Source organism: Amblyomma maculatum, chromosome 5 (assembly GCF_055883805.1).
Source record: "Amblyomma maculatum isolate TAMU_Amacu chromosome 5, ASM5588380v1, whole genome shotgun sequence".
NCBI lineage: Eukaryota > Metazoa > Arthropoda > Arachnida > Ixodida > Ixodidae > Amblyomma > Amblyomma maculatum.
In genome coordinates, this window is record NC_139348.1 from 1,453,208 (window position 1) to 1,478,330 (window position 25,123).

Genomic DNA, 25,123 nt, shown 5'->3' on the forward strand with positions numbered 1-25,123 from the left:
GTGACTGAGGAATCTACCGAAGACGGTAACGTCCATTAGATTGTCTTCGCCGTTGTATAGTGACATGGTGTCAGGCTTCACTTAAACATACATCTTTATCACTGACCTTACACACAGCGTGTGGTCTGCGCTTTGAGAGAAGCTAAAGACGTTTCGAACGCCCCCCATTCTTTTTTCTCCTATCGAGGTGTCTGGATCCGCTCGCATTCACACATCCACGGTGTTCGCCTAGAGCCGCTTGGAAACAGAAACTGCCGCCCGGAGCCGTCCGTGTGCACTGTAGCGTGAACAACGAGGCGTGAGGCCTTGGCCGCTAGTGCGCGCAAGCGTGCTCGCGCCGTCCGCCTATATGGTATGCAGCGCGGAGTCTCCCGCGCGCCACTGTCATGACTTTCACCCCATTCCAATGGCCGCTAGCGACAACGAAGATGAATCGGCGAAGCCTGCCGATCTTCGAGTGTTCAAAAACCGCCGAAGACAGCACGGGCCGCCGTCCAGCGAGAGTGCTTCTGCGGCGCAAGCCAGCCACCGCAGGACAGGCAGCCGAAGTCCTGAAAGAGTCTCCTGTCCAGAAAAGTTGGCACCTTCCAAGGGCAAGCCCTCAACCAAGGGCAGCACGCCGTCATCCTTCTGCATCAGCGATCTCATTGGAGGCGGGATGGCCGCCTGCCATGCGTCTGACACGGACAAGCATCAGTTGTTACTTCAGCAGCTTCACCTCCAGCACCAGATGCGTCAACTGCCGCAGCGTCCTGGCCTCGACGAGTGGCCACACCGATACGAAAGCCGTCCAACTTCCGGAGGAGCCATTGACGGCGACGACGAGGAGGCGGAAGACTTGTGCGGCGGCTCATCTTCTCTGGGACCGGCAACAACCAAGCACCTGTCGTCGCTGGGGGCAGGTGAGTTTATTTTTCGTCCTGCATAGCATGTAAGAAAGCGTGTAAACCGAGACTTGCTATATACCACACAGTGTCTGTCCTTTAGAAAAGTTCGCAAACGAAAAATTGCATGAATAGTCAATAGTATCGGTGTCGAAAGCTTTGTTCCTTTCACAAAGTAGCACTTCAGTAATTGTTTAATAAGTACTGTTTGAGAGAAGTGCTTCTTTTAGTCAGAAGCTCTGCTGTGGAGGCAGCAGAGCTTCTGACTAAAAGAAGCACTTCTCTCAAACAGCTATAGTCATGTTATTTTCTTCGATTACCTTCAAGAGTGCAGTAATAGCGTTTTGTTATTTAGTGGCAGAGGTAATTAATTTCGTTTCGCTCCTGATGGGTGAAATGCCGTCAATGAAAGCGCCAAACCTGAATGTAACCAATAAAAGTGACCCTGCATATCTTAACTCGAAATCTCACGCATATGAACATTATTACGCACCACTTTAACCTATCGCTAACCACTCTGTATCAATGGCTAGCTCCTCCCGCGCACTATGGCTACTAAATGACCAAAAAGTTATGTGTATATATTTGTGTTCTGCTAACGCGCATCGAGCACGTGTTCTCAGTTTAATCTGCATTTTTGGCTGTGCATGAAGATATGGCTATCCTTGATACAAAGACGTCTTCTATAACTCTGCACTAGAAACCTCGCTGAACCGATACGTAACAGTTCTTCTTGAATAAAAAAAATCAAGAACAGAAGCGAGAGAACAGATGGTGGCAGAAAGGAACAGCGCGTCTGCTCTTGTTCGTTTGCCACTTAGTCCGTCGTCTTCTGTGGCGCTACATGCAGCAGCGCTTTTTGTTTTTATTTCAGAATAGCGCACAGCTATAGTCATGTTATTTTCTTCGATTACCTTCAAGAGTGCAGTAATAGCGTTTTGTTATTTAGTGGCAGAGGTAATTAATTTCGTTTCGCTCCTTGAAGAGTCTCTTCCTTGTGTGATTTGTACAAGTCAGCGTGACGCTGTAGAATTGGATGCCGTCTGTCACCTCTGTCGAAGTAAAAGGAATGCAAGCTGAACGGGAAGCTGAAAACATATCTATCCTCGCCAAATATACGATAACGTACGTGACGTCTCTTATGGAAACTGTGTATTATGTACGACAGGCGTTTAAATAGCTCCGCAACGTCGGTCGCATGCATCTATTCGTTAATGCGCAATAAACACATTTCCCATATTGCAAACGGGCGAAGTTCAGTTAAAATTAAATCGGATATGTTCTTTTTAAAACGAAATTTTCACTTGCTTTGCTTTCCGCTTCGCGCCCATGAGTAACCGTAAGAAAGCCACTTTTAGAAATCACTCAGCCAGCGTTAGTTTTATGTTTTCGTTAGTGCTAGTGTTCGTTAGTGTTATGTTTGTTTGTTAGTGTTTGTCTGGCAGGACCCATGCCGCTGCGTAATAGCAAACATTTTCTGATATTGATATATTGCAGCGACCAACCACATGTTTTTTGTTGCGAATACAGCACGTTTATTCACGCAGAGTAAAAATACTTTCTTATATTCATCTTCTATGCTGATCAAGCACGTAATCAGTGCTGCTACAACTGGTTTATGGGAAAGGTGCACATATATTTCCGCGCAAATCCTTCATGATTCGAAATCATTTTCCTTGCCGTCCTTTCTGGACTAATAGCTTATTTGATTAACGGCCGTTCAGTTTACAGGCTCTGCTTTCAGCCAAAGAGAAGAAAACACGTAATTAATATTTGCACAAACTGCGCATGCTTACATATACAGTCACATGTATGTTGTTATCACGCTTTCTTGGTTGACTTTTATGCTCATTTTCTCTCCACTTAAAGGGCGAATAGAAGGAAGTGAGAAGCACGCATTAAACGGGAGAAAAATCAGGAGGCGCAATAACAGACTATGTATACGGGCGTCTCCACGACTCCGCACCGTTCTTTATTTCAGCTGCACGGACGTCACCACGTCCAAGCATGCAGGTATACTACTAAGAAATTAGTTCATTTCTGAGCGATGCATTGCGGAGAAGTGGAAATGCGATTTATTACTCAGGAGTATGCATGTTATCTTTCGCTCTCCTCATTATCAAGGTATTTCTATTCTCGCCGCAGTGCTCAATAGCCACTAAATAGCGGGAGGTAAGACATGAAGCTCTGAACTTGTCTCTACATGTCCTGATGTTGGAGCTGTTTTGTGATATGGCATTATTTGAATGCAAGAAATTCCAAGCATGCTGCGCACGGTATACGGTCAAGGAGGAAATGGCCAAGAGATGTCCTAATATTCAACAGTGTACACTCAAGCATGAAGAGGAAAGCCGAGCTTTACGCCCTTCATCCTTCATTTGCATTGCCCGGGCAGACATGAGCCGGTGTTACCGGAGCCATGATCATCGTGCAGGGGGTGGTGGTGGAAAAAGTTTATTCACGGCAGTGCGCATTAGTGAGAGCGATAACATTTCGACCGGGCAGCAGGAGGATAAGATCACTTGTTGCCATAGGCGTGCGCAGGATTGAGCATTAGGGGGAGCCAAGTTTCACTGCAGCGCCGCCCCCCCCCCTCCCCCCTGATATTTCCCTGCGGCCAAAACGCCGCGCAAAGGCGAGGAATGCCTATGAGAGATTTATTTTGATGTGATGGAATAGCAACATATACAAAATATAGACAAAGCTTGTATCTGGGCTGGATGGTATACATATAGCTTCGGAAAGTAAAAAACACGCTCACCGATAAACGCACAAGAAAGGAAGGAAACGACAGGGCAATGAGCTAACTCTCATTAGAGTTAGCGCTCGTCCTGTCGTTTTCTTCCTTCCCTGTGCGTTTATCAGTGAGGTTGTTTATCAGTGAGCTTTGCGCTCCCCTAAGACGATTAGGGGGGGGCAGCCGACCTCCCTTCCCCCCGTTCGAACGCCTATGCATGTTGCATCCACTATGTATACTGCAAAGTCCATGCAAAAAAGTTCCCATTTTTTTTCTACAGGAAGTTTTTTATGAACTCGCTTTTTTTTTTTTTTTTCGCGTATATCGTATATACTCGTATTATAAACTTACGCCATAGTAATCAATCTAACCTCAGAGCTCCCTCCGAGTTTTGCAGCTTTTTTGTTCTTTATTGTGAAATATGTGTCGTGTTCATTTTTAGAGCCAGTTTTAAATTGCTCAGTGTGAGTGCAGGCCAAAACTACAAGAGAAATTTAAAAGCGAAAAGTTACAGTCCCGTCAATACACTTCTAGCCCTATCTGAAGATGTGTCAGTTTTCTGACGCTTAAACTTATGTCCAAGAGAGCCGCACTTGACTTACCGACTCAAGTGAGCTGGCGCTAAAAATGTGTTCCCTCGCTGTCCTTTTATAAAGAGCTCCCGATGGTAAATAGAACAGCATAGTTGTAAGCACCTCACAAAAAAGATGTTGGCTTACCTGTTGTTTGAGGGCAGTCCACTAGTACCAGTCTTGTACACTTGACGGAAAATAAGTAAACGATTACAATTACACTTACTCCATTTCAAATGTAACTGATTAGAGGGGTCGCCTACAGCCCCAGAAAAGCAACTGATTACAGAACAGTAATAGATTACAGTTCTGTTACATTTTTCTAACTTTATTGCCATAACGTACATATGTACTCAAACTGCAAAAACTATATGCCACTTGCTTGAACTTGTTTTTAAGCAGGTATGTTTTCTACGTGAGTTGTTTTCCAAAGTTCTTGTCACTGATTTTGCAACGTTTCCTCGTGAATACATCAGCTGACACTGAACACTCTCTACATACATAAGCTCTATAGATAGCATAGGCGGTGTGGTACCGTACGAACACCTTGCGCACCCATTCGTAGTTGTACAATGTTTTATTGCCACTTTCTAGATCTTCTATGACCTGCCGTGGTGGCTCAGTGCTTATGGCGTTCGATAGAACACAATAAAGCGATATCTAATGGCCGCTTTTAGATAGAGACGAAAAGCAAGGCACCAGTGCGCTGTGCGATGTGAGTGCACATTAAGAATCCCGGTTGGACAAAATTTCCGGAGCCCTCCACTATACGTCTTCTTTCGTAACATGAGCTGGCTTTCGACGTTAAACACCATAAATCAAATCGAACATTCCATGTTGAAGAATCGTGCTTCGTTGTTTGCACTGTGAAAAGGCATTGCAGATAAGGCCGCTAAAAACAAACAAAAAAAAAAAAGCAATCGTGTGAGTGCTTTCTTTGGATCATCAAAGCCGGCTTCTAGTGTGTCAAGACTGCAAGCCCGGTTGAAATCTTCGGTCAAAACCTGCTGGAACTCCTGATGTCGTCCTTCCCAAGACACCCATCTTTGGCTTCCAATAGAGGAATTGCAACCCTCCAGCCGGAGATATACCAAGAACGGAGACCACGAAGAGCGCAGCATGCCAGGCAGCCATGCGTATCGTCGTGCGGCAGAGCAATTTGACGCAATCACATCGTCAGAGATGCTTCCTCTCTGTAGGCTTTCCAGCGCAGAAGTAATTGACAACTGGTAATCAGCTACCAAAAAATAATAATTGCACTACATGAAACTTTACTATTTGCAAAAAGAATAAACTTATTATAACATAAATCAAAATGTAATTAATTACTTACAACTCCATCCACTACTAATATTGAAATATACACCATTTTACGTGTCAAGATATCATCACTGATATCATAATACTTGTGGTGCCAAACAATAGAAAACGGATACTGGTGACTTAATTTGGTTAGCAAATTGGTGTTAGTTAACATTTAACTGCTTTAGCTTTGCGCGTGGTTAAAATTAGATATTAGCCTTTGTAATTAGTAAGAGCCCTGTATACCACCTTATTAAAATTAAAAAGAAGACAATTACCTTCACCGCTGTATACCTCCGCAAAATTTGAGCATATATCGCGCCCGCTTCGAAAGCCACGTATCTTTGAAGCACTAACGCATGTGCCCATCAGAAAATGCCATTCCACGCGCGGTCTTTCCTCCCTCGTGTCTGTGTAGATTCTTCCCTGTGTGAGAAGACTGAACAGCCGTCGTTGCTTTGGAGTTGGTATGAGTGCCAGATGTGAAATTCTGGAATCATATGCTCGGATCCCCACCAACGAGAGTAGCTGTTTTTTCTTCTACTCGTATTTGATTATTTTTCACCGATGAAACGGTTACAGCACTAATTCATCGCCACAGCAGAAATTTCAAAAGTAAACAATCTCCTATTCTGCCTTGGCCTCGTTGAGTGTTAGCTTTTCTATCCCAACGAACCCAAAACCGAGACCCCTGCAAGCTATGCAGCAGAAAAGCTTTATAGCTTGCAAGGCTCTCGATTCTGGAAGCCTTGAAACATTAGGCAGCATAAAAATTAGGGTTCTCGCGCAGCTGCGACCTTCCTTGTTCGGTAACGAGCGTTCCATGTGACAGTATTCGAAATATTAAGGACGTACTACGTACGTAATATGTTGTCCGCCGCTATGAGGTAGGGTGGCGCTTGTGGACACGTTCAATGTTCAATTATAAGCACTGTTAATACCCAAGAGAGCAGTATAGCGAACAGCCATCGCTGTAACTCAATTGGGAAAAGCACCGCAAACGAAATTCGGGGATCGGGGATATGGACCAACCGTAGTGGTTGTTTTAGGCGACAGCTTATAGACCTTCTACAACGCGAGCGCTTGGGCGCTGCCACATTTGAGCATGTGACCCTTCCGCCATCGCGGGCCTTCAACTTCTTCCGGCGAGCTGGTACTCGGGTGCACAGTGCAGCGTACCCGCTATCGCTGGGAACAACGAGCTTGTAGACAGCAAAAAAACTTCATGTGAATGCCCGTAGTATGTGTAGGTGCTAAAAAATGCTTAATTTAAGCACGCAGTTCATTTATTGCGCCCTCCTAACTGTCTACATTGGCTAAAACGTTTCGAAAAAGCCGTCAGCCTCGACTCGTTTCTTTTTTTGTTTTTTTTTTAATCGATTCTCTCTCTAGCGCTCTTTGTGGAAGACATTTTCTGTAAACCTGAATAGATTACAAACTGATTATTCTCTTAAACTTATTGTTTAAATTTTCTTGCGCAAAGAGCGAGCGCATATGTTCAGACCGTGCTGGCTGAGATGAATGTTTACCGCACAATATTTACTGCTAATATGAACGCGCGTGTAATCTCCGACAATTGCTAAGGTATAATTTTACCTCCTGTAACCGTCCTGGCTTCAAAAGGCTATTACGCTGCTTGAAGGCCGCATTAGGCGATCAGCGACATTCACCTGCGCTCGGGCGAAAGTGACTGGAAACTGCACCGGAATTCAGAACCCACAGTAGGCAGCCCAAGCAAGCAGGGATTAAAAAAATCTTATCATAGTAAATTTCATCATTGACCCGTGCATTATTTTCATAAAAGCAGCAGTTATTACATGTATTGAAGCAGTGCTTGTTTAATTAAAGTTTAGTTGGTTCGTGGGGTTTAACGTCCCAAAGCGACTCAGGCTATGAGTGGAGGATGCAGAAATTCCCACCCCCTGGGGTTCTTTAACGTGCACTGATATCGCAAAGCACACGGGTGCCTGGGTTTTCGGCGCCATCGAAAAGCAGCCGCTGAGGCCGGGATTCGATCCCGCATATCCTTGGGAACAGTACGTGATTAAAGTAAGCAGATTCACTGACATGCCCACATTGACTTTCCTTCGCTGCACAATCAATTCTTATAAATGCATATACATTAATAGCCACGTTAAGGTACTTCTTAACGCCCTGCGAAAATAACGCGGCAGCAGTGCAAAGGCGCAATATACAACTCCTCGGAAAACGTCAGGGTCGTTCTCGTATTCCCATGGCTACTGCCGGTGCTAAAATAAGCTGGTGCGTGAGGTATAGCCTTTCTCTACAATTCACACGCGCTTTCTTGTCCCAGAAAGGAACATGAACTTGTGATACACCTCCGAGAAAAACGGCGGCCTAGGCCATGATGTGCACCTTACGTAGAAAGCATTGTCTGTTTTTCCGCCAATAAAAAACAGGGTCATTAGTTCTACGTCATCGCAGAATACTTAGACAATACAGATGACACCTGCATCAAAGCAGCGGTGTTTAAAAGTCAGCCAGTATTCTTACACAAGATGCACAGCAGCAGTCCGCACTGCACGCCGATGCTTTCCGAAGACCAGCAATAACGGCCGTCCTAGTGGCGCCACCTGTTAGGGAGAGGGGAACTACTCTCTGTAAACTGTCTATACAACTCGTTGGGTAGGTAGCAGTAATAAACGGCACAGCCTGTAGGAAATAATCGGGACTCCGTAAAAATTGGTAATTGGTAATGACTGGTTGCCCTGTCATAGGCGGTAACGAGTTAGTGAAATTATTGTAATTAGGGGACCAATTAAAAAAATAAAAATTAAAAAGGGGCTTCAAGGTGTCAGAATGACCAGAATGAAAATCCAATACTTGATGATGCTAATTAAAAGAATTGGAGTGTGATTCATCAACTAGTAATAGAAATAACTGAAAAAATGATAAATTTAAAAAGGGTTAAATGATGTCACAATGCTCAAAGTGAGAAACTAATGTTTGATGATGCGAATTACGAAAATTTTCAGTGTGTAATTTATCAATTAATTAATTGAAATTGAATAAAAATTTCAAATGCTTTCAAATGTGTCTGCTCAGATAGAAAGTCAATTTATTCTGATGGTAAATATCAGTGTATAAAAATAAAAAAATAGGAATAGGAAAAGTTTTAAAAAGAAACATCGTCCGTATGTGAAACGCTATCGCGTCATAACCATAAGGTGGAGCTTAAGTGTCCACCAAATTTTTTTTTCACTTTTACATTTAATTATCTTTCACATATAAATAATTACAGTACTAATGTATGTAAAGAGCAAATTTTTTGAAAATCCGCTATTCTTCCCTGACATCGCTATTTGCCTCTCTAACAAATATATATATATATATATATATATATATATATGTAGACATGGATTGCTTGTTACTAATGGGCCAGAGTTAAATTCAAACAGGATGTCACACAACTTTCCCGATTATATATATATATATATATATATATATATATATATATATATATATATATATATATATATATATATATATATATATACATATATATATACGTATATATATATATATATATATATATATATATATATATATATATATATATATATATATATATATATATATATATATATATATATATATATATATATATATATATATATATATATATATATATATATATACAAAAGCCGAGAACTGAAGGGGAAATGTGGGGTTCGTTCTGATACACGGAGGGAAGCAGCCAACAGTCAACGGGGGTGAAGGAAAGCGTAGCGGAGTTTTTTATTTATTTATTTACTTGCTGTTGCCCTGAATTAGTACCGCACTTTATTTAGGGTGGAAGATAATTCAATAGCAAGTTGAAGGAAAAACACCGCGCTGATGGTGGGAACCAAACCCACCAGCTAGGAATATCGCGACCGGTGCTCTTACCAACTCAGCTACATCGAAGGCTGTCCAGCCTCCTATATTTTAGGGTATTAATTTTGCCTGTAACCGAAATTTGGGAGTATTCACCTGCGCTACCTTCATTCATAGCGGCGGACGTTATAACGTCTTGTAGACCTCGAAAAACGGTTATAGCTACGTTCTTGCCATTAAGTTAGAGTTTATGTAATTATTGTTACAGACCGGAAACGACACCTCGCGCAATGAAACGCTTCCTCCGGAAGCCGGCGCCACTAAGTCCCGAGACACGTGCGAAATAACAAAGTCCGCTTTTCATAGCAGTTCTCTGTCCCATGAAGCTTTGCGTGCCCACTTGGCAAATGAATGAAAGTAGCAGCTGTTCACGTGATAGCTTTATCTGAAGGCCAATAAAGCTGTAGTATACGTAAATCGTAGCGTTATGGAAACATCATAGCTAGCTGTTTTTCGGGGCGATCTACCACTTTTGTATGGACATTCTTTCCTCTAAGCGAATGAAAAAAAAGTTAGTTAATTAGTCTTTATTAATTCATTTTGGCGAGCGAAACGATACTGCAGATTAGGATAAGTAACTCTGAGCAGCTTTTAGCTTGTTTCATGTGCTAGGGCTGACCATATCATTTTAAAGCTCTGGTTAGATTTAGCTGGGACTCTCTCTCTCTCTCTCTGTATATATATATATATATATATATATATATATATATAAACAGGGTGTCACTCAACTTTCCCGATTATCTATTTTATTCCAACAGTTTCGGACGGTGGACCGTCCTTCTTCAAGGTAGAATTCTAAAGTTGTGTGACACCCTGTTTGAATTTAACTCTGGCCCATTAGTAACAAGCAATCCATGTCTATATATATATATATATATATATATATATATATATATATATATATATTGTAAAGAAAAAGATGACCTGGTGCCCGCGTCTTGTGCCGGTACAATCAATGAATCAATCAATGAATCAATCAATCAATATATATATATATATATATATATATATATATATATATATATATATATATATATATATATATATATATATATAATGTAATCAAGGTTTTAAAATATACGGTGAGACCTAGCTCAGTATGTCAACGATATACTAAGAGCTGTTCAGAGCCCCCTATTCTAATCTGCATTGTTTTTCGGTCACGAAAGGAAATTAATTATTTGATTATCCAATGCTATTTAGCTACATTTTCAATCATGAGCTTGAGATACAAAGTGTATATATGTATCTTTATATTTATTTATTTATTTATTTATTTATTTACTTACTTATTTATTTATGTATTTATTAACAATACTGCAGAGTCTTTTACATGACTCCAAACAGGATTGAGCACACGAAAAATTAATATACAATAAAAATTACACCACACAATAAGCATCAGCTGCGTCACATCAGGGCATGAACTGATTCAGACTAAATCAGACACAGGGCAACAAGGACCTCACGTACGCATTTTTTTTTTTTTTTCAAATTTGCAATGCATTCATCAACACTGGAGCTATCGATATATGTTTCGGTAATTGCTTCCAATCCAGTATGGTTCTAGGAAAAAATGAAAATTTAAACGTATTATTCAGAGCGACATTCTCTTCAATCGTTTTACCGTTATCAAAACAGGAGCTTGCGCGCAAGGTGTTAGCGGTACTGAAATTATGATTGTTCATTGGGATCTGGTTATTGTACATGAGGTATAGATATACTTTAATCGACATTCACTACGTCTGCCTTTAAGTGCGTCAAGGCCGAGATACCTGATCATTTGTATCGGGCTGTCAGTGATTTTATATTTGTTACAAATGAACCTAGCCGCGGCCCTTTGAACTTTTTCTAATCCGGCTATGTTTTTGTCACGAAAGGGGTCCCACAGAGAGGAAGCGTGCTCCAAACATGGCCTGGCCAACGCTTTATAAACTGCTAACTTAACATGGGCAGGGGCTTTTGATAGCTTACGTCGGATGAACCAGAAAGACTTAAATACATTGGTGCAGATGTTATTAATGTAGGTATCCCATCGTAGATCGTTAGCAATTGTTACGCCTAGATATTTTACTACATTGTGTTTCATTAAATGGAATGCCATTAACTGAGTAAGAATGCTGCAAAACTGTTCTGGGCCTGCATATACGAAGAACCAAGCCCTGATAAGTATTTAAATACATGGCCCATTTCGTGCACCAGTCCGGAATTTCTTCGAGACTTATATGTGTGTAAGTCGCCTAGACAAGATTGAGAGATAAGCTGACGCTTTGCCGCTTATTCTTATGACACCTTCGGCCGCAGCACATTAGGCCTTCTTATTTCTTCGACTAGCCGAAACAGAGCGATAGCGATTGAAAGAAAAGCGCGACTTGCCTGCCTCGCCCAGGCTCCGCGCGGCAGCCGTTAACAACGCACAATTCGCAGGTTAACACGAGCACAGCGCATGAGTGAAAAGCATTCGCATCACTTTTTAAAAGAGATACAGCTATATTGCTTGCACACGCGCGAACTGCCCAGCGGCGGGGCCGGACGATCGTTTACTCGCTACCGTGTGCCAAAGCGCACGTGTCGGTGAACAAACGTGAGAGCCGGGTCCATCGGCTGCCCTCCCTCCAAATGCTCTGGCGTGCACTCACAGCCGGATCCCCGACGGGCCTACAGCCGGCCGTAAATGCAACAAAACGCTTGCGGAGCAGCGAGAAGCCCCGTTTGCACGCCCTGTTCGCCGCCTGCGCCGCTGGACAAATGTGTTTGCACAGCGGGCCGACCGCTCGCGAGAGCTCCGCTGATCCGACCAGCGCGTCACTGCCCGTTGCTGTACAATGTATATTGCTGCCCCCGTATACAGGCAGTGTGTTCGCAGATGGAGCTTTTATTGGATAAGAATGGTTTAAACTTTTTCAATAGCGCTTTAAGCATAACCAGGCTGCATGTTTTGGTCTTCACTCGCATCTATATGGAAACCTATACCCTAGAAGAACCTAAACAGTCTAAAAACACACCTCCTAGCATCCTAAAAATTGATGCCAAGTGCCCGCCTTAATTTAGCAGTGATTTACAGCTTTAGATGTGGCACGACTGTTCCACTATACAACTGAGGAGACCTTTCAGCCTTGTTGCGCTTCACAGGGCACACCCTGTAAATTAATAGCCCCGCACAACCGTCGAGGTACCGGCATGTGAGCGGCTTTTCACGGCGGGCATGAGGTGGCAAAACCAGAGAGTGTTCGCAATGTTTCCCATAAGCAAATGTCGCTTTAGTCATTCTCCTCACAGCCTCGCCACAGCCTCTGCCACGATTAACTCTGTTCCCAGCTTTCTGGCGGATCCGAGGTAGCGATACACGTGAAGATGGGCTGTGTTTTTTTCCCCTTAAACGGACATGCCGAGACGGCAATACGAATTGTGTTGTTATAAAAACAAGTTTTGGGCGTTTTTCTGTTCAAGGTGATTCTTCTTCGGCAGTCAGAGCCAAACGTGCTTATTGCTGAAAATTTGGATAAAAAAAAAAAAAAAAAAAACGTTCCAGCACTCTATTCGATCCACCTGATCACGTAAAAAGTACCTCCATGTTCTCCGTTTTGTAAAAAAAAAAAAAAAAAAGAAAAAAAAAAAGAAAAAAGACGTAAGACTGTTCGGCCTATACTTTCAGGGGCCAGTGTCCAAAAGCAAATTTGTTGAGGTAATGCAGTTCATTTGAGATATATATGCCGGTGCTATAGCAACACCTTAATTTATTTTTATTTTTTTCTGGGCTGTAAACTTTCCTTTTTTGCTGAAAGTCTCGCATATATACGTCTGAACGCTATCATCATTCGATACGTACCAATTTCGGTTTTGTTTTTTTCAATGCTGTTTATGAACTTTCTATTCTGTTCGTGCAGGAAAAAATTGAATAAGGCGTGCAAAGCAGGAAAGATAGTCATAATTAAAAAAAAAAAAGTTCCCTTTTATACTCTTTACTGACGTATTATTACCACCTTGATTCCACGCTTCAGCCTCTTTTGTATTGAAAGTACAAATGCTTCCAATCCGTTCCGTGTCTCATAACAACTTCCTATACCTCCCACCAGCTAAAGAATCTTTAGCACGAAATGAAGCAATCTGCTTACTTCTAAGCAGCTACGTAACAAATGTTAGCCAGGGAAATGCCGTCTGCACACAGCATCATCACGTTCGCATTTTTTTTTTTTTTGCGCACCAATGATGCATTTCACAGTACTGCGAAATCACGACATGCATAATACAAAAGCGACTAATTGTTCATCAGTTTCACACTGCTTTTTCGCGCCCCCACCACAAAGCAATGTCAACGGCCGGTGTCAAGGGCGATCAGGTCTGTGTCCTGCTCTTGGGAAGAGCGCAGCAGACGATACTCGCACTGACGAGGAATTTTGTATAATACGTTTATTTTTAGGCACAGAGGTAAGGCGATGACGAACCGGCCAGTGACAGTTGCGCGGTGCTCCTATAGATTTGAGCTGGGTTGTGGGGTTTAACATGACAAAGCAACTCAGGCTATGAGAGACGCCGTAGTGGAGGTATCCGGAAATTTCGATCACCTGGGGTTCTTTAACGTGCACTGACATCGCACAGCACACGGGGGCCTTGCTTTTTGCCCCCATCGAGAAGCAGCCGCCACGGCCAGGATTCGATCCCGCATTCTTGGGTACAGCAGTCGAACGCCCTAACCACTGCACCACCACGGCGGGGATGTATAGAGTTTTGCCAGATGAACGGGCTATATACATTGGGTTTCTTTCTGCCAATGCGTGGTAGCGCCGTTAAGCACCTCACATCTTCAGGGGATATATCGTGCTAACCACTTGTAAGTCCTAAGAATATTACAACAGTACGTGGCCAGGAACAAAAGCAATTGACTGCATGCTTTTGTTACCGGCTGAATGTTGAACTTCTGGCGAAGTTCCTTCGTACCGAACGCTCGAATGGTTTCAGTGACAAGTAACAGAGACAAGCAAAACACGTTATAGGACGAACAGAACGCATCATGGAAGCGGAATGACGGGTCACAACACAGAACGCTTTCTTGCTTTTCATCATTTTCGTCAGGCTGCAACTTCTGGGACTAACGAAGGCAGTCTTGAAGATATAATACTACATCTTTATGGCGCCAGAATTCTGTCATTTCGACGCACATTTTGCCTTCTTTGCCAAATCCAGAGACGAAATACACCGCAGAGCCCTGGTACAGATTTTGGAATTTTGCTATTGCTTTTATTATATAACTGCAGTTGGTTCATTGCGCAGCTCGCACAACTATATTATGGCAAAGGTGGCAGGCAAAGATCAACGGCCGATGTTTTTTTTCTAGCGTTTGATAAGTGCCCATAGTGGTGTTGGTAGTGGTTAAAAGCGCATAAAATACACTTATATTTCCTGCTTGGAAGGCTGCCGCCATTAACTGGGCAGCGCTAATCGCGGATAAACTAACTTAAGTACATCGAAAACGTTTCCCCTTAGCAGATGTGCGAGTTCGTTGCTTCTGTCGCTTCAGCGACAAAGCTAACTCAGACAAAAATCAGGATGTTAGCCTGTCGGCCTTCTACATTTTGTCGCCACAATCATGCTCGAACGCATGAGCGCCGCGCCTAATAAAATTTTGTTTTTACTGTTGCAAGAGCGATTTATTATGCTGCTCAGATACAGGAGGAAGAAACGAAGGCAATGATCGTCGCCAGCTAGATCAGTGGCCTGTATTCCCGGGCTGCTTGCGGCGCACCCAGAGGTGTCAGCGAGAGAGAGAGGTTGCCTACTTAATGTGTGTTCAACGAAAGCTGAAAACCCCACTTGTGCGTTCGCGATTTATAGAGTGCGATCGCAGTTTTCAAAAGAAAAAACAAAGCTGAGTGGTGGGTTTTAATACTGTGTATTCACAGCAGCTATAGCCTTGTAATATTCCTGATTAAGAAGACCGTGCAATGCTAAGAGTTCAGTGTAAAATGGCTGCTCTCCCATTTGAAGCGAAGCTGAAAAGATATGGAAAACGTTTCGCGTTAGTACGCGCATACACCGTGTTTTTTCAAAGCGGATAGGCATAAGCCAGCCCGCTTCGAAAGCTGCTGAGTACACTAGTTTTGCCCACTGCTATTGCCGTTTCCTAACATTTACCTTTAGCAATGCGAAACTGATTTAGAGGGCACGTTCATTTCTCTATAAGCGCAAGCAAACGAATATTACGCGCACCCCGCAGCAGGGGGAACATCGGACCCTTCCAAAATTAGGTTGTCACGGCGTCACCTGCGGCCCATTTGGGAGGAGTACGGCGTTATTCCCGAACTCGCTTCCCTGGGCAAGCACGGGCGGGGCTAATCGTGTACACACATGCAGTTAAGCAAGCTTGCGCTGTCGTCGCAGCCGCTACCCCCGATCATTTGGTGACACAATGGGTGTCGTGCACCGATTTAGACTGCTCGATGGCTCTCGCTACTAGAGCACACACACATATGCATACAAAAAAGAATGAACACGAGGGGTGATAGCTTGCGCCAGCCAGTGGTCGCAGCTGCCGGCTATGTACACAGAACGTGTTCAGCGCGCAAAAAGTCGAGGGCGTTTCCGCGCTGACTCCACTGTGCGCAAGCGTTTTCGTTTCTTCTCTAGTTTCACTTCTTGGTTTCTCTCCTCCATCTGTCTTCTTTTTCATGCCGCTTTGTAGGAAAATTTTTGCGCTTCATGTATACGTGAATAAATGTTGAGCGCTTGAACCAATTTCAATAGCCGCCCCAAATGTTTGTGAGCTAAGACCCATATACTCCTTATAAGCCGCGGGCGAGCTTCAACCGTTGCAAACTGCCACAGGTGAGACAGTACCATATTTGTTGCAATCACTACGTCGATTGAGACCCAAAACTCTGGCGAGATGCGGCTGCATGGAATGGAAGCCAAACCCGTTACACTCTAATAAACCCATTTTTGCATTCTCCTTCTGAACGCTGTTTGTGGTCATAATTACACTCGTTTTTCTTTCTCTCTGAACAGCACACCGTGCGAAGCTTAGAGCACCTAGAAACATTTTCATATTGTGTCATTCTCTTCCTCTCTCTCTCATTGAAGCCCTCGCTACAGTCTTCATGATGTAACACTGTCTGGAGGCCTAAATGTAGGCAAAAAATCCAATATATCCTGTTTTCCTAGTAAACGGCCGCTCAATTTATGTTATTTCCCTTCGTTCCTTTTTTACGACGAATTGTTAAGCAAACAAGGTCAAAGTGTTGTTATAGCCTCGTGCCTTGCCAACACTGAGGCTACTCCGGTATAGAGAGTCAGAGACCAATGTCACCCAATTAGAATGAGAGGCTCATTTTTCGAGGAACCTTGTACTACAACAAGTCCAGCTTTCTTGGACATCATTACGATTCTCAGGCAAGTGTGGAATATTGTGAGCTTTGGTTTGGAAGTAGTGGAAGGTTCCAATGTTCAGAGGTTCAGATGTATCTGTATTGCAGAGTTTGTTTTTCACTCGCGTGCAGTATTTAAGCGTGCCTCAAAAATCTATGAGGAACGTTTTCGACGACAGGGAAAACGTCAACAACAAAAAACTACGAGCCTCTGGAGGAAAGACCTGCGAATATATAGAGGGCAATGGCCGAATTTTACGACATACGAAAAAAGTGCGTTCATAAACAAATACACCAGTTGTAAAATGTTCTTGTCCAGAATTTCTTGGTATGAGCGTGCTTAATTTAATTTGCCACGCAAGACGGGTTGACACGCGACAATAACGGAGCGCTTAACGTCACTGTATACGGTGAAACTCTGGCGCGCAAGCAGTTGTTCAAATACTGCCTGACCATTAGATTTATCGTGAACGCTGAACCACGCCAAGGTTGCACCGTCGAACTTTTTCATATGGCACAAAATAAGCACATTGTGGAGCCACTAACGTTGGTTATTGCTTTCAGTAACATTACCTAATTTAACAATGCAAACTGATGCTTGCATACTACCAAAATAACACAGGTAAATGAAAATGCGCAAATGATAAAAGAGCAATAAAACACACCCTCACCCTTTTATATGGCGGTAATGACGGGCGAAATTGTCATCAATGTCATCGCGGTCACATTCCCAGGACGACCCTGCTGACGCTGTACTAACAACAATGATGATGAATTGTGTCATGTTTGATGACAGTTTTGTGCTAAATTACTCGGGGAATTAAATCGAGTAAATTAATAGGGCACCCGAGCACACTGATGTAATGAGTTCATTACCATAACCAACCCCCCCATATATAGACCCAAAAAATCTTCATTTTGAGCAACACAAACCAAAGCAAAGAGGGGTTGAAGAGGAGCCTCGGTTCCCAGCCCTAGCAAACGTTTCGACACGAAGACTTGTATTCGTCTGGTTCCCTTGTCCAAACGTTTTGAAGCTGGCTAGAGCTCAGCAACCTCAGCTTGAGGTCTGACTCACAAATCAGATAGGAATCTGATCGCTAGTTCACACTCACTCACGACTCGGATTTTGACCTCAATTCGAGCTTGAGTGAGGCCGGGTGAGTAAAATCACCACTCATTCCGTCAGCATATGATGTCAGATGATCAAGAATTAGATCCTGCATTGCGCGATCGGTTTTGTTTAAGCAAACACCCAGCTTTCTAGAACTGAAAAAAAAAAAAAAATTATGGTCGTAGCTAAACTTGCCGGCTTAGCATATTATTCAGCGAAAGATGATTTGCATTATAGAGAGACTTTTGCGGCCGAGAGGTACTGATTGGTCGTCTCATTCTGGTACTTCGCAGACGACTGTGTCCTGTGTGTCTCTCACGTCCCTGTCTATTTTTTGGCGCTTCAGGCTTCGCCAAAAATGAGCAAAATCTACCAACTAGCCCAAGAAACAGCTTTACTGTCCGGTAGTGCGTCTCACAGGCTCATCGTGGCGCCTATACACCCACGAATCGCGTGCATACTGAGCCTTCAATTGTGGTCATTGTTTCCCTCGCGTTTCGTGTCCAGCTCCACTGATATGTCGAATCTTCGAGCATCATGCAATGCCCTCTTCTTCTCTTGGCAGTGGTGTCTATGTTTCCTGGCATATAGCGAGCCGAGTCTTGCTTGAACTTCGTGGCCTTCCCCAAAGTAGCAGCCTCTCTTGCGCAGCGATATGTTCTCAAACATATTGTTACGGACAAGGAAGGAGGAAGAAGAGGGCAGTGGCGCGGGCAGGAGCACTCGCGCTAGGGCCGCCAAAAGTTCATAAAACGTATCTCACGGTCATCGAACATCCTCTCTCTGTTCTGTGCTCTGCTGTTTTCATCGGCTTGCCGCTCCGTAACATTTGGTTGGAGATACCGAGTATGTCATCATCACCCCTCATCTTGGCCCGGAGCTGCGGCGCCCTGCGACTTCTTGCGCCGTCGGCAGAAGGTTAGGAGGCATCGTATGGCTGGTCCCCAGCCTGCCGGACCCAGCAAGGACTTGCCGTTCCTCCGCCCAATCCCCCCGCCCCGACCACAAGACACAACGAAGGAGAGACTGAACCGAGACGCCGCACATGACCACAAGACGCAACGAGGGAACCGAAAGACCATATGTGACTCGACTGACAAGATGTGCCGACCAAAGACCCCACGACCCAAGACGCCGCTACACTTGACATCTTCCCTTGCCCATGCCATGCGGTGCGTGCCTTAGCCTTTGCCATCGGGTCTTGGCGACCATTGGACCGAAAGCGTCCTGGGCCAAGGTTCATCGGGAATCATCGTGCCGGCAAGCCGTTCTATTCTTCCTTCTTCCTCTTCTTCAGCCATCGAGGCACACTGATCGTGATGCCATGGACTCATCAGCATCGGCAAACGTCCTCGATCATGATCGGGACGATCGCTTGGTGGCCCCGGGTACGGACAAGGAAGGAGGAAGAAGCGGGCAGTGGCGCGGACAGGAGCGCTCGAGCTAGGCCCGCCAGCATTTCATAAATCGCCATCTCACTATCATCGAACATCTTCTCTCTGTTCTCTGTTCTCCTGTTTTCATCGGCTTGGAGCTCCGTAACAATATAGTGCTCAGGCGTGATCAGCTTCCGGTCATCGGTCGCCGACTCCTGCTCTCGGCAACGTTCTAATTCAACGGCATTCATGACTGTCAGCACGCAATAACACAGAAGGAAAGGACATTACGTCAATGTCATATAGTTGTTATTTATCCCTGATCCAACACAAACTACTACTCGCGAGCAACTGAGAGCGACTGCAAGGTAGGTGTAAACTAGCGAAGGCTCCATAGACGCCCATACGCTCAAAACATGGCGCCTCATGGACACTCCAACGCCTCCTGAAAATTAAGGAGGGGGGGGGGGGGGGGTGCAAAAATTTGTGGCCTCAGGACTACGCATAATATTGGCACGAATTATAAAGTGACATATTTATTGCTGGAACTTGCCGTACTTTCGAGGCCGTCCATTTGAATGGGGCCCTTCAGCGCTAGCCAACCTTTGTCACTACGTTTTTTCGAACCTTGCTGTTTAAGCGCAGTTGGTTATAAAACTGGCGTAGAAGACGGCAAGACAGCACATGGAGGGAGCAAACCAGCACCTCTTCCAAAGGGACAGGCTCAAAATACCTATTTACACTATGACATGTAAAGCGCTGGTGTAACCGCACAATTCGAATATTGTGTGGAGCAAGTATGGCTCCTGTATATTCGTGCTTTATTATAACAACCACGCAAAGCATGCCAACAAAATTTGTGTACAACAAAGCCAGTAGTGAGAAATATATGTACCAGTGACCAAGGCGCATACGTAAACACTACACATGCAGACGGGATCTGACGTGTGACAGTACCGCGGAAAACAATGTAGTTTGACACCAACGGTAGAGCCCTCGATGTCGCATAGTGCATGTTTCATAAGCGCCAAGCGCTTTCGAAGAAACGAAAAGCGTTCCACAACCTCGCAACAAGACGTAGCGCTGGACGCACGTAGAATGAGAAAACGACATGCTTACAAAACCGGAAAACCTCCTACCTAATAGAAATGACACAGAAGTAACATGCATGCAAGACGAAAACTTCGCAACGGGCACATTTTTAGACAAGCGAGCTAACTTCGTATCATTCCCGGGAGCACCGTCGCAGACAGCGTGACGGCAGCGATAAGAAACTGCTTTGTTGCCCTCTTTACAAGCACCGAACAAGGCCTGCAAAGTCTCATCAAGGCCGATGCAACATAGGGCAAATTTTGAAACACTGCTTACCTAAAAGGACGCCTTAAGAGAGACTCGCCTTCCTTCAGCCAATTTTTAAACACGCCTTCTACAGAGAAGCGCTTATTGAGGCCTCCGAACGCCCTTTCGTTTAGGTAGGCACTGCGCTGCCTTCGCGATCCCTTTCATCGCTCCTTCACCGGAACGCGCCGCTTCCCTGCAAGAACTCGCTTTGCTTGCGCATTAGGACATTCCTGGCGGCTTGGGTGACGGTCACTGCAAATGAAAAAGAGCGCAGAGCAGAGATTCGCTGCTCCTACAGAGCCACTCCTTTGTAAACAATTACATGTTGCCACGCAAACGAAGTTTTTCTGTCAAGCCAAGTACAGCTTTGAAACAAAGCGTGTCAGCTAAAAAAACTAGAGCCTAGTAGTGCACCTCGAAAGAAACACAAGGTTATAAATGGGTACTTACTTTTTTTTTTTTTTCAGTTTGAACAATATACCTCAAATATTAAGCGTATATTCGCGACACCATACGAATACAAGCGGCTCCTCATGCCGCCTTAGCAAAGGAGCCGCTAAGAATGGTTCGTAAATTACACGCCTCTCTTAAACGCTTCATTGAGTTGAAGAAGCATGGAGGGCTCCTCGCCCAAGGTAAGAAAGCAGCGTGAGTCAAAGAGCATTCTGAAATTTGGCCCTAGGGGCGCAACGAGAATGTTGAAAAATTATATCGTATTGCAGTAATACCTCTCATAAAACAGGGTATCGAAATATTTGTTATTCTCACGTTGGTGTATAGCTTTTTTAATTTTTAGTTTTATAATTTTTTTATTTGGCCCCTCAGCCTGTGGCTGTGCTGCAGTCGTGCTGAACCGCGTTTGGTCATAGCCTTCACCATCTGTGTACTTCCATTATGACGACTGGTCGTACGTCGGCGCCGCTATGGCACCACGACACTTGACGACACAGTTATAAGTTATATGTACAGCCTTTGTCAAAAGTGTAGAGTCCAGAGGGCTGCTTCTTAGCCGTGTAGTGGCGCTTATTTAGTGTTACTGGAGGTCCTTCCTGTTAGGGTGGATAGGACAAAAAAAGTCTCTTTACCATTAAGACATTCGGAAAACTGCAAATTCATTACAAGCCACACGAAGTTATTCAGAAGCAGATCCCCTGGGCTCTACACTTTTGACAAAGAATGTACCACAAAATTTGATGGCCACTCCCGTTGCCGTAGCAACCGGTGTGAGCTTCGCTCTCTCATCAAGTGCGCGCTTTTATCAAGGTCTTCACACTTCCTTAACTCTCCGCTTTTCTCCTTTCCACGCATGACGCTTCGCGGTCTGACATTGGCCATACCGCTGTACCCCCGATATGACTCTCTGAGATAAAGCTTTCGTTTAAAAAAGAGTTGAGATTAGAGTAGCATGTATACGCCACCGAATACAACCTTTGAGACACTAACATGCAATCAAAGGGACAAGCACAGCGTATCTCATGTCGCATAACGCTGATGCAGCGATGCCTTGACAAACGCGTCAACGAAGGTGACGCGATTCAACTTCGATGCCCTAATTCACCGACATTGAACATTCACCACAGCAATTTGTCGAGCCAGTTTGTAATACAGTTTGGTTAGTCTGGTTTACGGGGTTTAACGTCCCAAAGCGACTCAGGCTATGAGAGACCAAGTAGAGGGCTCCGGAATTTTCGACCACCTGGTGTTCTTTAAGGTGCGCTGACATCGCACAGTACACGGGCCTCTTGCTTTTCGCCTCCATCGAAAAGGGGCCGCCGCGGCCGGGATTTGATCCCGCATCCTTGGGCACAGTAGAGGTACGCCGTAACCACTGCACCACCACGGCGGGGAAGTTTGCAATATATATCGGGCCGGAAAATGTCTCCTAAATTTCTCAGCTGATTATTAAATTGCCCTTAAAGCTAATAGAGACTGCTTTTTCTATAAATACAATTCTGTACTAAAGATTTCTTTTAAAAAGGTGATATTTCCCTAATGAAACGTCGTAGATGTATGAACGGGAAGATGCTATGACAAGCTTAAGGATTGGTAATGAACACACAAGAAGGAATGTTGGGTACATTGGCAAAGGAAGAACATTTTGTGGCAAGCAATAAAGTGTAAAAAGTAGTCACGGGGTTCAATATATGTCGCTAGGGCAAGTAAACAGTTGTGGCAGATCCTACATCATAGTGAGATTTCTAGGATAAGGGCGCGCTCGAATATATTTGATAGTTGCTGCCAAAGTTTGCTGGTTTTTGCCCTCTCAAAGAGCATCATCAGGGAGAGGGACTGCGGCTAACAAAAGTCGCAGCGAGACCACAATGCAAGAATTTTGTTTTCTATCGCCACCTTCGCAATGCAGCCACCAGGCAACCTTGGTGAACGAATTCAGCGCACCGATTTTCTGGACACCCCGGGCAGTGCCCTAAAATCACGATGCTTTTCTTTTTAACAAAGATGGCTCCACATTAAAAGGGAAAAAATTCAGTGAAAATTTATAGGGGTAGTCTCTGTTAGCCCCACCTTAATGCGAAAGTACGGGAAGCGGCAGTCTCTGCTGTGCATGTGGCGCCATATGGGAGCTGCCGCCTCAAATGGCGGAGGTTGAACTAGGTTTAACCTTGGCCTCCGAGATCAGCTCCGCTCCAACGGAGCGCTTGATCGCGGTGGCCAGGGGTTTGTGGTATCATTTGGGAGTCACCGCGTCAAAGGCTTATGCTCTACCCTGCTTAAACCTGTTATTAACATGCTAAAGCACGCGCCGCGGTGGCTTAGTGATTAAGACGCTTGGCTACAGAACCAAAGTATCTGGGCTCCAGCCCGGCGGGTTCTAATCCACTCCAATGGTTTTGTGTGTGTGTGTGTGTGTGTGTGTGTGTGTGTGTGTGTGTGTGTGTGTGTGTGTGTGTGTGTGTGTGTGTGTGTGTGTGTGTGTGTGTGTGTGTGTGCGTGCGTGCGTGCGTGCGTGCGTGCGTGCGTGCGTGCGTGCGTGCGTGCGTGCGTGCGTGCGTGCGTGCGTGCGTGCGTGCGTGCGTGCGTGCGTGCGTGCGTGCGTGCGTGCGTGCGTGCGTGCGTGCGTGTGTGTGTGTGTGTGTGTGTGTGTGTGTGTGTGTGTGTGTGTGTGTGTGTGTGTGTGTGTGTGTGTGTGTGTGTGTGTGTGTGTGTGTGTGTGTGTGTGTGTGTGTGTGTGTGTGTGTGTGTGTGTGTGTGTGTGTGTGTGTGTGTGTGTGTGTGTGTGTGTGTGTGTGTGTGTGTGTGTGTGTGTGTGTGTGTGTGTGTGTGTGTGTGTGTGTGTGTGTGTGTGTGTGTGTGTGTGTGTGTGTGTGTGTGTGTGTGTGTGTGTGTGTGTGTGTGTGTGTGTGTGTGTGTGTGTGTGTGTGTGTGTGTGTGTGTGTGTGTGTGTGTGTGTGTGTGTGTGTGTGTGTGTGTGTGTGTGTGTGTGTGTGTGTGTGTGTGTGTGTGTGTGTGTGTGTGTGTGTGTGTGTGTGTGTGTGTGTGTGTGTGTGTGTGTGTGTGTGTGTGTGTGTGTGTGTGTGTGTGTGTGTGTGTGTGTGTGTGTGTGTGTGTGTGTGTGTGTGTGTGTGTGTGTGTGTGTGTGTGTGTGTGTGTGTGTGTGTGTGTGTGTGTGTGTGTGTGTGTGTGTGTGTGTGTGTGTGTGTGTGTGTGTGTGTGTGTGTGTGTGTGTGTGTGTGTGTGTGTGTGTGTGTGTGTGTGTGTGTGTGTGTGTGTGTGTGTGTGTGTGTGTGTGTGTGAAAGCACTACAAGAGGTCATGGTCGGTCAATGTTTAGTCATAGGCTCCATCATTCTCTCTGCTGGCTGGACAACATAATAAAAAGACCCATCGGAGAGACTCGCGTGTTGGAGCCACTATACCGGACATATTTTAAATTACCCGCGCGTGGCCACGTGGTTGTGAGCTCACGAAACAGCTTAGCCAATCATGAGTGACGACACAAACCAGGTCTGACAAGATTCTTGGTCACTGTTGGGAGGAGTATATGAGTTCTTTGGCACTAAAACTTAGGTATATCCCAGCTCTCGGCCTTATTTGGGACTCAGGAGCAGAGTTACGCGACATACGTATATAGGCACGCGTTTTGGAGGAAAAATAGTGGTGCCAATTTGAAATAAAGGTGACACCGGAGGAGCACTTTATCGCCGTTTGCGCAGAAATACAAGGGCGCTTTTTTCCCCTTCTGGATGTAAGATTCCCTCACCGTATAACGATTCCTAAAAGAAAGCACAGAACAAACGAGCAATGATTTTTCCAGGCGGCTAGCACCTGTCTGGTTTACCAGGGCAGAAAATGAGACAGAAAGAAAAGCAAGCAGCTGGTTTGTTTGAATGCGACGAACTATTTCGGGAAGGGCTTCGGCCTGGTCAGCCATTCTCTTGCAGAACGCATTGTTGCTTCTATTCTAGCTAAGGTTAATTAGGTAAATAATTATGCCAGTAAGTTAATTAGGTAAATAATTAGAGAAAAAAATGTCAAAGTAAAGGCGAAAATGGTCTCATTAGCCAATGGCTTGGCCAATGGC

General features: G+C 44.7%; 1 protein-coding gene across 1 annotated transcript in view; it reads left to right on the forward strand.

Moving 5' to 3' along the window:
- The first annotated feature begins 278 nt into the window (after nt 1-278).
- The window catches only part of LOC146187603 (uncharacterized), a 205,609-nt gene continuing 180,764 nt past the window's right edge, over nt 279-25,123 (forward strand). Inside the window, exon 1 of the mRNA XM_084603451.1 lies at nt 279-902. Within this exon, the coding sequence (XP_084459577.1) occupies nt 350-902 (553 nt within the window). The 5' untranslated portion in view covers nt 279-349. The remainder of the gene's footprint in view (nt 903-25,123) is intronic.